Genomic DNA, 14,954 nt, shown 5'->3' with positions numbered 1-14,954 from the left:
GACATTGAGACTTTTAATTAAGACCGGCATGAGGTCGATTGGAAATGAATGGCTATCTAGAGTTAGAGTACATCCTATGAATATACTGCTAGTGCTCTCTGTCTTTCCAATATCCATTTTTATAATGAATGGTTCTTTAAGTGCACGTGATTGATGTTTAAGTAGGTGAGCAAATTTCTGGTTCACGAAACTCCTCTCCGCTCCACTACCAAACAGTATGCATGCATATGAGTTATCGAGCAAAAACATACCAAGGACCATTGTGGGGTCAGCAACCGCTTCCTCGTGGCCTATAGCCAAAACTCTTCCCACTCCGCCAGCGTTCCCTGCCTTCGGGCAGTTCCTCTTGTAGTGACCCACCTCGCCACATCCGTAGAAAACCTGGACCACACCAACGTCAGAGACTTGGGTGATTGGCCTTGTCGGAGCCTTGCAGAAACGGGTTGTGTACCCTTTCCTGTTGTAGTTAGCACACTGCATTTCCCGTCAGGGTCCGTTCTGATGGAAGTTGTACTTGGGAATGATTCCATCATACTGCTTCATTGGCGCAGTAGCAGTAGGTGTTATCGCAACATGAACGACCACAACCTACTGCTTTTTGGCAGAATTCTACGTCACGTTCTTCTTCTTGTTATCCCAGAACTTCCGCTTGTTGTTAGCGGCTTTGGAGGGTTCTGGGATGGCCAGGGTTTTTGTTGTAGTTGGGGTGCGGACTCCATGATCAATGAGCCGCTGTGCCAATCACTTGGCACTATCGAAGGTAGTGGGGTTTGAAGCTAAGACATTCCCCTGAAATGGATGCACTAGCCCCCAGATATACCTCTTTATTTTCTTTCCCTTAGTAGGGACCATTCCCGGACATAGTGCCACCAGATCACTGAATCTGGCAGTATAGGCCACTATGTTGGAGCCCTTCATGGTTAGGCTCCAGAATTCCTGTTCAAGTTTCTGAACTTCTCCCCTCAGGCAGTACTCTTCTATCATGAGCTCCTTAGAGCTTCCCATCCCATAGCATTAGCCACTATTATAGTTAGTGACTTGAAATGGCTATTCCACCATGTTAGGGCTCTGTCCGCAAAGGTACAGGAAGCAAATTTAACTTTGCTTCCTTCCAGACAGGAACAGATCTCAAAGATCGATTCTGTTTTCTCGAACCATTATGAGAGGGCAATGATTCCGCCAGTCCCGTTGAAGGACCTAGGCTTGCAGTTGGTGAAGTCCTTGTACGAGCACTCTCTCGAGCGCACTGGAACATCACCTTGAGTGGAATGCACAGTTGTTCCACTCCCGCTAGTACCACCAGCACTGAATTGGGCTAAGGCTGCCAAAATAGTCACCGCCACTGCAGCTTGGATAGCTGCCGGATTGTATTGTGGAGGTGGTGGAGGTGGTTGCGTTGGAATTATCGGAGCATTGCGTCTCGATGTTCGGTGTGGAGGCATCTTTCAGCTAAAAGTTTACAAAGATGAAGATGATAGTAAGATTCAATTGCAAGTATAATGTGAGTGATCCATGGACTAAGTCTCCATAGTCCAACAAAACAGATGAGAGTATGTTTGATATAGAGATCTAACAGTAGAAGTCTGAAAACACTTGGATATTGATTTCCCAACAGATTAGATGACTATCAATAATATTGGCATTAATGATGTAACAAGTTCGGGAAAAATGACCTAAAAGTAGGTCTTACATCAAACCAGAATGAGAAAATTTTGACAGCATAGAGACCTAGCAACATTACTAGAAAGATAGGAATATTTAAAGGGAAAAGTGCTACATAGAGCATAGATATGAAGGCTATTCCTTAAACCAAAATAAAAGATGAGTAAGGCATCTTCTACTGGCGACGGGTACCCCTCGGGCGAACCCTCAAGTCATCCAGCTGGCGCTCCACATCAAGGAGGTGTCACTCGTATACTCTTTGGCGTACTCGGAGCTCTATGACTTCAGCGTGAGTTGCAGCTAATTCTTGTTGCAAAGCCTCATTTTCTCTCATAGACCTCTCACACTCTCCCTCCAGGAGACTCTGGTTACAAAACATGAAACAACAGTAGATTGTCATGCCATGAAGTAGTGGCTCACATTAATGTTATAGTATTCTAGTGTTTGTATAGTATGCTCTAGTGTATTGTATCTTCTCTCTGTTCTAATGTATAGTATGTTCTCTTGGTATAGTGTAGTGTATGTTCTCTTACTTTCTAATCCTAGTATGTTCTTTTTGTTTCTCAAAATAGTAAGTTTGTATTGACTCATGAATAAGCTGCTCTTATATGTTTCATTGTACTAGAAGTAGTTAGTACTAAACGTCTAAACTATACCTATTATAGTTTACTAGTAATGTTGTTTGAATGACTGTGTATGTTTGTACACCTTTGCTACCGAAAGGTGTTGAACTGATGTAAGAACTTTTATATCTATACATATATACATAATATATAACTAAGAGTCAAACGACACTTGGACAAATAACTGGATACCCTAAGTCCACAACCAAACAAGGAACAAGAAATAAAGTGAGTTATTAGTCATAAGTCCTTTCAACCTTACTTATATAACTATATCTATATAGACATGATTTTTGACAATATATGTTTTAAAAGAGTTTAATAAAGAGTTTAGCATATAAAAAGGGTTTAAACCATTTGAATGGTTATTGATGACTTGATGTCAGTCTATAAAGTGCTTTGAAACAGTTTACTTGATAAAACAATTAAAGCATAAGAAAATCCACTTGTTTGATAGTTATTAATCACATGTGATTGATATAATAACTATAATAGTTCTACTTATATTCCCCCACCCCCAATAAAAGCATTTTAAAATCATTTAAAAGATAATTTAAGGGGTATGAACTCACCTACAGTGAGTGATACGAATGTAAGTTCGATACAGGATGCTAAGTGTCAAGTGAAGCCTCGAGCACAAACGGATCCTATTAAGCATATAATGACACATATATGTATACAATTAGTGTATATACAACTAATTATGTGAGGAAACCACCTTAGCGACTAGAAAACACTTGGATTAAAGTGTCTAAATCACATATGATTGCATTAAGGGGTTTGTGGCCACAGCCACACTATGGTGTGTACAGCCAAGATGTGTACGGCCAATGGAGTGTACGGCCGTACACTCATGGTAGAACATGCAAAGAAGGTGTTTATGGCCTTAACTTGCATCCTCTAAGTGTTCATGATCTTATATTGGGACATAAGGTGAGTTGAAGCCAAATCATGCATTTTAAACAAGGGTTTACGACCATATGAGTGGTGTACGGCCATACACCCTTGAAGATCATACATTTTATGATGATTAAGGCTAGGAATCAAGTGTTTATTATGCTCAACTAGAAGGTAGAAGACGTACTCACACTTTTGAAGGTTCTTATGAAGTTCACGGACCAAGAACTAGTAGGTGTTCTTGGTGAATGTAATGAAATCTTGAAGATCTACCCAACAAGATGAATTCCATGGATGAAATCAAAGGGTGATACTGGATCACGAAGGTTAAAAACTAATCAATGGAAGAATGGCTTATATTTTTGAAGATCAAGGTGAAATGCTTGATGATAGTTGAGAGAGATTTGCCTTCTCTTGACTTGGAAATGTAAGAAATGACTAGAAATGAAGGCATAACTCATATATGGGCATGATTTCACGGCCATATTGGGTGTACGGCCGTACTCCCATGTGTACACCATGTGTACGGCCGTACACTCCTCTTGAAGGAGTGTTTGGCTTGAATGAAACATGAAGAACCTAAGTAACTAATTTATAAGCTCTATCTTTGAATGCACTAGGCTTAGAACACTTACACGGACCCTAAACAATGCTAAAAGATAGCAGCAACGAGTCTGACTTTGATTGAATTGAATGGTTGTACATGATAGAAATTTCGGGTTGTCACAGGGCTGTGAACCCTCATAAAGGCCCAAGAGGCCGAAAAATATTTATTTTGGGCCTCATGATTTCAAACTAAGTCAAGGAATGGACCAAACTATCTCATTTCTTTTTTCTCCTAGCCCATTCTCGGCCCAATTAAAACAAAAAAGGGAGAAAATGAGGTTTATTAATAACTTGACACCTCACTAATCTATTTAGTGTATCCATGCAATTGATCTCACATGTATTTAAGCTAAAACTCTCTAATCCACCATGTAATGACCAATAAAATCCTTCTCTCTCATCTCTTATTTCTCTTGGCTGAGAGAACCCACAAACACATACATTTTCACTTTCAAACTCTCTCATAATTCCCCTCAAGCTCAAGGAAAAATTCCCTCATTTCCTTTGCCATTTTCGTGACTTTGGTGTGTTCTTTCAATAGTTTTTTCATCAAGTTCATTACTCTTGGTAAGTCTTTGCTTAAACCTATGGTCTAACTCCAAGATTACATCAAAAATCTCTTCCTAAACCACATCATTTCATGATCTGTACTCTTGAACTTCATAGATTTCGAAAATCTCCTCAAGGAAGCTCCTAGGGTCGAAAACCTTCTTCAAACTCTTCATCAAACCGAATCCAAACCCCAATGTGAGTTCATACCCCTTATTTTTCGATTTTACTATGTTTTGGGGGAGGATACAAGTTGCTTATGTGATATATTTATGTATTTATGCATGTTTATGTGTGTTTTCTAAGTTATATGTTGTGATTATGTGAAGAAATTTCATAGATCTTGAAAACTCTATCAAATCTTGAAAATATTTGTAAACTAAAACACTTTATACAACTTACCATAAGGATGAAAGTGTTAAACATGTTAAGGATGTTGAAAAACTAAACACAATCTTGTAAAGGGACCATTTTTGACAAATAAACAAAAAGGATGAAGCTTTTATGACACTTACGGTTTTTTAAGGACCAAGAAGTCATTTTTGTATAAAAATGGGTTTTTATGACATTAGGGTTTTAAAAGGGGCCAAAGGAGTAAATTTTTGGTCTTGACGGACCTAAAGTGTCAATTTCATCAAAAAAAAATATGCCCAACTTGTAAATTTTCGGCTTAATGGGCCAAAACCTGTCATCATCACACAAGGTGGGCTATTTATGTCAATTTAGAAAACAATCAAGTTAAAACAAACAATGCAATACCAAACGAACTAAATTCATCGATTGCATGTTTATTGGGTCTAATGCTTACAATCCATCTTATTGGGCCTTAGTGGCCTATTTACATGCTTATTGGTCATGGATTATGCATTACATGTTTATTGAGCCTTAGTGGTCCATTTACATGTTTATTGGGCCTGGATTATACATTACATGTTTATTGGGCCTTAGTGGTCCATTTACATGCTTATTGGGCCTTAGTGGTCCTTCTACATGTCTGTTGGGCCTCATACTTTCACATACATACTCATTGGACTTTTCAAACATAAAACGTACACGGAAACATCATATATATATATATATATATATATATATATATATATATATATATATATATATAAGATAATACAATATTCGCATAAACGTAGTTAAGGATGCTAGTGAGACATGTCGGTTAACACTTCTCGAGTGTACAATCGTAGCCTGTAGTTATAACCAAAGTCTCCTGGAGGGAGAGCGAGAGTTTGTGTATAGATCTATACGGGGTGACACCCCACACCTAAGCTATTCGCTACAGTTACACTAAGCCAGTCTAGGGTGACAAACCTTACCTTAAACAAGTCGGCGCCTGAAAACGTCACGACAGGCGAATTCGTCATAATCAAGTATGGTTAAAACAGCTCACATAGAGATTCTCTCCATCATAATTTTATGGAATACATATAGAACCTTTTTGATACAAAAACATACATACACTGATATTTGATCTTAGAGTTTTGAGACCACGACACTTTTGTAAACAAAAAATATAGGATTTTCTGCGGAAATATACAGTTAAACAATACCTTTTACTTACAACAGAAAATTATAGGATCTTTTCCGTATTACATTTTTATATACATTCCAAAAATAGAAAACACACATGCATTAGTACATGATTTTGACACATCACTTTTAAACCATTTTTCAGAAAATATCGGATTTTCTGGCGTTATACGAAAGATACAAAACTTTTCATGCAAACATGCTTATGAACTCACCAATATTATATATGTTGATATTTTCAAAATAACTTGTATTCTCAGGGAATCGTTAAAGCGGAAAGGTCGGCAAGAACATGCGGAATTTGTCGTATTCTATTATCATCATACATTGAATATTTTGGCATGTAATTTATGATACTATACTTGATGTAAACAATGTTGGTTGTACTTTTATATGTATGATGATGATGTTGTCTTGTTTCAATTATATGCATTGTGATGATATTACAAGATAAAGTCACGCACAAGCCCCTGGACGTTTCCGCCGTCCGGTTCAGGGGTGTGACAAGATTCTTCAATCAAAGAAGTGAATCTCGCTATGATACCAATTGAAGAGTGTTTGAAATAATGTTTGAATCAATTGAATATTAGAAAGCAATAAAGAACACCAAGATCTAAATATGATATATTTAGCTTCAATTGTGTTTGGAAGGAGTACAAAGGTTTTGAGTACAAAGAGTAATCTCAGAGTCTTCGTTTAGACCTAAGTACATACCCTATTTATAGGGTACCTCACTGACACAAAAAATACAAGGACTGAACATACAATGTGAAACCAGTAAATGCCTTGTAAATAGATATGATAATGAAAGTACTTAACTTTTCATATTTACAGATGCAAAATCTAAAGACATAGCTTTCGACTACTCACTACAACTTTCGACTCTACATTAACATCGTTAAATGTAAAGCTTGACAACATGGACCAGAGTATCTAGAAACTTAATCACACCATCCATGCGATTCAAGTTGGTTAATTGTGATAATTGTGGTGGATCTCACTTAACAAAGGATTTTGATCTTGATGAAAATAGAAGAAAGAAGGAATAAGTTTGTTACTCTGGTGGTGAAAATATGAACAAGACTTGAGGAAAAATAGAAGAGAATGGAAAACTTATGAAGAGTAACCAACTCAAGAAAAAGGATGGAGGACTTTATCAAAAAGAGCAACCAACTCAAGAAAAGAAGAGTGATTTAGAGTTGATTTGAACTCGATTCGCTGAATCTTGTAAGAAATGCCATAACACTACAGATTCTGCTCTTAAAGACCAACAAGCAACATTTTAGAACCAACAAGTTTTTATTCTCAATATAGAACAACAAATGGGAAAACTATTGAGGCTCCTACAAGAACGTCTTTTGGGAACGTTGCCTGGCAACATGGAAACAAATCTAAAAGCCCATGTTAAAGCCATTATTACAGAAGGTAAATTTCTAAGTCTTTAAAACTTGTTATTACTAATATTTTACCATTTGTGCCATCCAAAACAAAAGGCAAAAAAGAAAGTCTCATTATTTGCATTTCACGTGGCGAACAACAATCCTTCACATCACGTTGTACGTCCCAGAAAAAAAAAATTAGTTCTGAAGAATTTCCAACCACCTTTGCCTTATCCTGCAAGAATGGTGCAAAATGAGTTAGAAGAGGAGCATGGAAGGTTCCTGGAACAGATTGGATTGAAATCAAGCAATATTATCATGGTGTAAAACATATCATGTTAGAAGATATAGGTTAGGAAATGTCGGTGAAAACAATCACCGGTGTTGCCTTTTAATGTTTACTAGTAACTTGCTGTTGTGCGTGGCAACCCTAATCTGTTTTTAATTTGAATTTTGATGATTTTATTGATAAAAATTAAATAATATTTCGTTGTTGGTAGATAAATATACAAGGTAAGTCAAGTTTATATTTTTGTATGAAAAGGTATTATATGTGACCAAAGTCATACGTAGGAAACATACATAAAAATAAGCATAAAAATGTACACAAAATTTACATTGAAACGTAAAGAAACTCGAACTTATACTGAAACGTACATAACAATAAGTAAGTAAGATTTTTTTAAGTTAACGAACAAAAGTACAAATAAAAAAAAACGTATTATATTATATGTGACCTAACTCGTATGTAGGAAACATCCATAAAAATAAGCTCAAAAGCGTAAAAAATTACGTTGAAAGTAGACAAACTCGAATTTATACAGACACATGTATATATATATATATATATATATATATATATATATATATATATATATATATATATATATATATATACTTAGAAAATGTACATAAAAATAAACACGTAAATGTAAAAAAGAAAATGATGTCAAAACATAGATAAACTCGAATTTATAGTGACACGTTCATAAAAAAATAGTTATATTTTAAAAAATAATAATAATAATAACAAAAAGCTATAAATTTATGCTCGAAACGTTGACCATCATAAACTTGTACCAACACATACATTAATATAAATACATCAAAAAAAATTATCCTAACAAACGAAATCTATTAAGTAAAATGATATTATACATATACCGAGGGTAAACACAAAAGTTTAAAAAAATAAAGGGATGAAAATGACATTTTATGAAGTTCAAAGTGGATCATGAAAATGATATTTAAAAAAATGGAGAATAGCATTTTTAAAAAGTGTCTTAAAAAGTGTAAGGTGAAAACTGTAAATTTAAAAAATATAATGGTAAAAAAAATATTATTTTACAAAATAATTTTAAAAATATCAAGGTTGCAGAAAACGCTAGACGTTAGCTAGGCGGTGGACTGGGGTCTAGGGATTAATCGGTTAGACGGGAATTAATCGGGGGATTAATCGGGGACCATTAATTATTAAAAAAGTAATTCAAAATTTTATAAATCTAACTTTAATACTAAGAATATAAGTAAATAAGCATAAAAGTTTAATAATAACTTAATAAGTTTAACAAGCACAACCATTTATCATCCAAAATAAGCATAAAAGTTTAATAATAAGTTTAACAAACACACAAAATCATCATCCAACAAGTCCATAAAAGTTTAATAGTGAGTTTAACAAGCACAACAATTTTATTCTAATATTCTCCACATACTTCCATTATTTGAACCCCATCTGACTCGTATTCATCTTCTTCTAACACTTGCTCCTCACTCTCGGACTCGAAATCTTCATTGAAAAGTTCCCTCATTTTTGGACTTTCTCGGGGTGCTTGACTAACATCAGTTGCAAGAGCTTCATCAACTGTTATAAAAAAACTCACATTAACACGTTAAAATTGTTCACTCAAATCAACATGCTATGTATCCTATCAGTTTATCATCACTTCATCTAATATATCATCACATTAACACCATATTCATATCAGTTTAACACATTAACACATTAAATATACTCACTCACATATCATTTTAACAGAAAAATTAAGTATATCATCACATTAACAACATATTCATATCAATTTATCATCACTTCATATAATATCATCACAAATCAGCAGGTTCTGTATATACTTCATATTAATTTAACTGGAATTAGCAGAACAAAAAACAATCAAAAACTGTAAAATTCAAAGAAGCTTTCACACTTTAATAACTATAATCATCAACGATGACAAAATTCAAAGAAGCTTTCACTTTATTCATTTCTATAACCAAGAACAATAAAAAAAAAAGAAACTAATATATGAACAAATATTGACTATAAGATGCAAAATTAGCATAACCCAAGTGAAAAGATAAGCTTAATTCAAGATCTAATCAAGGAATTTCAACATGTGGATGATTACCTTTGCAGTTTCAGTATCGTCGGGAACTTTGTATAGGTCGGCAGTATCATCGGGAATAGAGGAGCTGAAGGCATCAGAGGGATTATAGAGGAGCAGAGGATGTTGGAGGGGAAGGAACAACGACAGAGGATGTCGAAGGAGAAGGAGCGACAACGCAATCTTGTAGATGACTGGAATGCGATGACGATCTTGGAAGGCAACAACGATCTTGGAAGGCAACGTCGATCTTGGAACAGACATAATGCTTAGAAGAAGAAGAAATCGCCGTTTTTGATGTGTGAGAGTGAAATTGATAATGAGATTGAGATGGAATGAGTAAGAAGAAACGAACCCTAGCAATGGTTTGACGATTTTGCCCCTGAAAATTTTGAATTCTATTGACTGTATTTTGACCGATTAGGGCGCCCAACTCCGCCTAGCTCCGATTAGGTCCGACTTTGACCGAATTTGACCCAAACTGATTACATAGGCCGATTAGGTATAAACGTAATCGGTTGGCGACCGCCTAGCGCCTAGGCGCCGGTTAATCGGCCGCCTAAGCCGATTTTTACAATACTGAAAAATATAAGGTAGAAACAATCATTTTTTATAAAAGTATGGTGGTTAAACTTGTCATTTTAAAAAATATAAGGTTAAAAAATATTATTTCGCAAAGTATTTTAAAAAATATATTTGAAAATACATAGGATACGTCAGTGGAAACCATCGCTAACATTACTTTTTAATGTTTATATAATTAAGTTATAAATTTACAAACATTACAATATTGCCAACTTTTTCATATTTTCACACTCTAATGTTCCATAATCGTTCTCACCCCTAACCTATTACATATATACGGAATTACTTAGGTCAAAAGACAAATTAAGCATACAATCAAAGATTTTTTATTTGAAAATTTCAAAAACAAAACAAAACAAAACAAATCGTATAATATAATAATAATAATAAAGTATATCTTTTGAAGCTAAGGAAGCGGAGAACTAAGGCCCTCTTGTGAAGACAACGATCGAAGATTATGGTTTCGCCTAGAAGACGAGAATCGCTTAAACGATGCTCTCTTGTTTAAACGATCAAGTGTTCTTTTTGTATACATCGATTGGAAAAACGGCGACGCACTCTCCTTCAATTTCAGAACAATGAAGAATAAGATGCGATAAGCAACCAAAATTGCAAATATCGCCAACAAATCCCACCATTTTGAGTGATCTAATGGTAATCGATACATTTTCCTAATCACATCTTCTCCTGTCATTTTTGGGTCCCCTGGTGATAACCCATCAAACACCAACCCTATCATGTCGTTTTTGTATGCTCCCTGCATTTTTAAATCCAATTTTACATCTAATACAAGTAGAACACAAAATAGAAAGTATTCTATTTTTAAATCAAATATTCATGTAACAATAATAGCAACATATTTATATTTTTTTTACCCAATATACAATATGTAAACTAAAAATTATGAGAATTTTCAAATTCCAGGTTAATTGGTCCTGACTTGAAAGTACGGGTAAAAAAAATGTAACCTGGAATTTGAAAATTCTCATAATTTTTAGTTTGAATTACCTGAAGCGACCATGATCCATAGTTTATATATGAAATGGGATAGCGCCAAAAGATTTTTGGAAGATCGGGTAGTTGGCGAAAGAAACCGGAAGTCATCATCATGACACCCTACACCAAGTTTCAAGTTATTAGTAATTTAGTAATTAGGGGATGTTTGGATTAGCTTATTAGCTTATTGCTTATTAATTTATTTGTTGTGGGAATAAGCAATAAGCAATAAACAAGGGGGAGATGTTTATTAAAGTTAGCTTATTTCTAGCACAATAAGGTGATTTTTAAAGATTTTATCCAAATACTTAAACTTGTACAATGGTTTAAAAGGAAAAAAATGTGGTGTTTAGATTCTTACAATGACTCCGGCTCCGGTTACTATTCCCATAAGGAAATTGGGAACGAGTGATGCAACAACCATCATGCAGCTTTCGACAACTGCAATTGAGGCGAAGAGATTGAGGCAATAGTAAGCGTATCGGGAGAAGCCGTTGCGGAATTTGACCATGTTCCATGTGATTGTCCCGGTGACTAATGAAATCGCGAGCATGAATGGTAAAGATGAAAACAAGTTTGCGAGTATGAATACGGATACCCCGTAGTAACCGTTGAGTCGTTCTCGTGTGAAAATCTGTAATAATGTTGATTAGTAGAGCCAAAGAAATGGTAATGTACTTTTCTTGCATATGATCATAAGAAAAAGATTGAAACTAAATGCTTTAAATGAGTTTTTATTTTAACTACAATTCATTCGCAAAAGAAAAACTAAGGTATTGTATGATGCTATAATAATTAAATGAAAAACATTGCTAGTACCTTCATATCTTCGATGAAAGACGGGAAGCTTCCAATCGACATAAAAACCATGAATCCGGTTATAAAACCGCCGCATGCACCTCGTGCTAAGATCGCAGTGTAACCCGTACCAACATCAAAAAAGATTGTACCAACACATATTGATACAATTGAGTAAATAATTACTCGTAGCCAATAATATCCAATATCTCGTGACATGTTTGTAAACGAGCGTCTAGTCAATGTTGTGAGTTGCTTCCACCATCCCGCTTGGCTTTTTGTAATCGTGCTTGTTTGTGGTCCATGCTTCATTAATAAAAAGGTAGTAATTTAGTAAATGGAAGTATGTTGCTATTTTTTGAATTTGTGAGGGGGTTTGATTTTGGAAAACTTACTAATGTGGATGTTTGTTTCATCTTTGATTGAGCTTTCTTGGCATATTTTGACCATTTGTATTTATCGACTAGTGTGGCTTTTATCTCGGAGGTTGTGAACTTCATGTATGTGTCTAATCCTTTCGGTTCTTCCTAAAGCGCATCAAATCAAAAAGATTAAAGTTGTATTCATGTCGACATATTAGAGGGTTGAATGTAAGAAATAACAATATATTTTTATTGATTTGTTTGTTATATTAGAACAATATACTTTGAAAATCATACGACATTATAGCAATGTCATTCAAATACAAAGTAATTTTCATTGTTATAAATTGTGTGGAATTTTTAAAGTATATTATCTTATTAAAGCAAAAAAAAATTGAAAGTAAAATGCTATGATTGGGTTGATATTTTAGAGTGAAATGTCTTGATAAGGAAAAAAAAACAGAAAGTAGAGTGTTGTAGAGAAAGAATGGCTAAATGCAAAAACATAACAATCTACTTTCTTTAGTTAATCATAACATCTTACTTTCTTTTTTCTTATTATGACATTGTAGTTTTAAAGTTTTTCTTAGGGAGAAATTGTAATTTGAAAAATATACCTATTTAGAAATTCGTACTTTCATTTTCTAGGACATTGTAATTTGGAAAATCTAACTAGTGGTACATATCATTTTGTATTTAGATGATTTTTAATGTTAAAAATTAAATTGATAACACATACTTACGATTCCTATAAAAAATTATATGGTTTATTATGTTTTATTAGTAAATTATTAACGACATATAAAAAAAAAACCCAAAAACAAAAAAAAATCCTAATGTCAAAAGAGAAAAAACATAGTCTTTGGTTAGGTAATATAATACAATAATAAATAAATTAATAAATAATCTATTTCTTGCACTAGATTCGAAAGCAACTCAGAGAAACTTACGTAATTTCTTTGTGATCCTTTCAAGGTCGCTGTCACGACGTCAAAATCCGAATTGATACACCGCAAAAAATGATCGGAGGGATTCCTCTTCGTCGGACATGGAAACCCAGTCTCTGCAAAAAACTTAATCGCATCTTTCGCTTCTCCAAAATACACCATTTCACCTCCAGACAACAAAAACAGATCATCAAACAATGCAAAAACTTCACTACTCGGTTGATGAATCGAAGACACCACAGTTCTTCCATCACGAGCTACACTCTTAAGAGCTTGAACCACAAAAAACGCCGATGCACTATCCAGACCACTAGTAGGTTCATCCAGAAACAACAGTCGAGGTCGAACAAGGATTTCAAGAGCAATACTTAATCGCTTCTTTTCTCCGCCGCTTAATCCTCTCAAATGCCAGTTTCCGATGAGTCTGTCGCTGCAATCCTCTAAACCCATCTCCATTATTGTTCCTTCTATGATATCGTTCACTTCTTCGTTTGATAATGTCGTCGGAAGACGCAAATAGGCTGAGTATGTGATTGTTTCTCGAACTGTGAGTGTTCCCATTAGTACGTCTTCTTGTGTGACATACGCCTGCGATTATTGATTCATTTCACAATTTCAAAAGGGGGAAATTGAATTAGTTTTGGGGAAATTTGTTGTCGGAGTTGAAATCACTTACGACAGTGCCGTAGCTTAGTTTTCTCTTCTCGCCGTTGAGAAGAATGTCGCCGGTCCTCACCACGTTCTTCGATAATCGATCTGTAATCGACTAATCGTTATGATCAAAGCTGTATAGCCACTTAATTGATTTGAAAAGACAAGCAAAATGTATGTATACCTGCTAGGGAATCGAGAAGAGTGGATTTCCCGGAGCCAGATGGGCCCATAATGGCCATGATTCGACCTGGTTCTGCAAATCCGGAGATTCCATTAAGCAATCTCTTGGTGTGTCCATGGCCGAAGTTAGGTAGCACCACCGTTAGATCTCGCCACACCAAATACGTTGCTCTTTCCTTCATACTCCTGCTCGGAGCCATAGTTACTCCGCCGTCGTCACTGTCATGATCGGTGGTTTCGTCAGTATTGACGACATTGCCACGGCGATGGTAGCCACCGCTGCTACTGGCGGGTTCTATTTCCATTGTTGATTCTTCAGGTTTTTTTGAAAGATGAAGTGAGATAAAAGTAGACACTACTGAACGTCTGAACGTATAACCACCTTCGAATCGCACCCTTTTGGGGTTGCAGTGTTGGTGATGGATGGGTGGCGCATTTAGTGGAGGAATACGGTTGGCTGTTGTATCACATTTATTACGGGTGCATTTCACATTTGCATTGCATATTTATTGAAACCATGCCATTATCATAAGTAGATTTCTTGGTTCGAATGTGATAATAGATTTTGGATATTGTGTTGGATTTTAAAGCATATTTTTGTAAGGATAATGACTTAAAAAGGTAAATATATTTTTTGATTTGTACACATCTAATCACTGAGTTTTTTTTTCGTCCACATTTATCCTTTCAACTTGTTAAACTATACACATTTAGTTCTTATGACCGGCTATTCCAGGTTAGCCGGTAAAAATGACTTAATAGGGTAATATATTTATCATTTTGTACACAT

The 14,954-nt window shown here is 35.1% G+C and overlaps 1 protein-coding gene across 1 annotated transcript; it reads right to left on the bottom strand.

Annotated features, from left to right (window-relative positions):
- Positions 1-10,375: 10,375 nt before the first annotated feature.
- LOC145086425 (ABC transporter G family member 15-like) lies at positions 10,376-14,700 on the bottom strand. Its single transcript, XM_079024176.1, has 8 exons — positions 14,166-14,700; positions 14,007-14,086; positions 13,334-13,918; positions 12,417-12,548; positions 12,043-12,327; positions 11,585-11,857; positions 11,236-11,343; positions 10,376-10,984 (listed from the first exon to the last, which is right to left on the bottom strand). The coding sequence occupies exons 1-8, from the start codon at positions 14,467-14,469 to the stop codon at positions 10,634-10,636; spliced, it is 2,118 nt and encodes a 705-aa protein (XP_078880302.1). The 5' UTR covers positions 14,470-14,700; the 3' UTR covers positions 10,376-10,633.
- Between the last annotated feature and the right edge of the window lie 254 nt (positions 14,701-14,954).

Source organism: Lactuca serriola, chromosome 2 (assembly GCF_051521515.1).
Source record: "Lactuca serriola cultivar US96UC23 chromosome 2, Lser_US96UC23_V15, whole genome shotgun sequence".
Lineage (NCBI taxonomy): Eukaryota > Viridiplantae > Streptophyta > Magnoliopsida > Asterales > Asteraceae > Lactuca > Lactuca serriola.
Note: the sequence above shows the minus strand (reverse complement) of the source record. Positions and strands in the feature narration are given on the sequence as shown.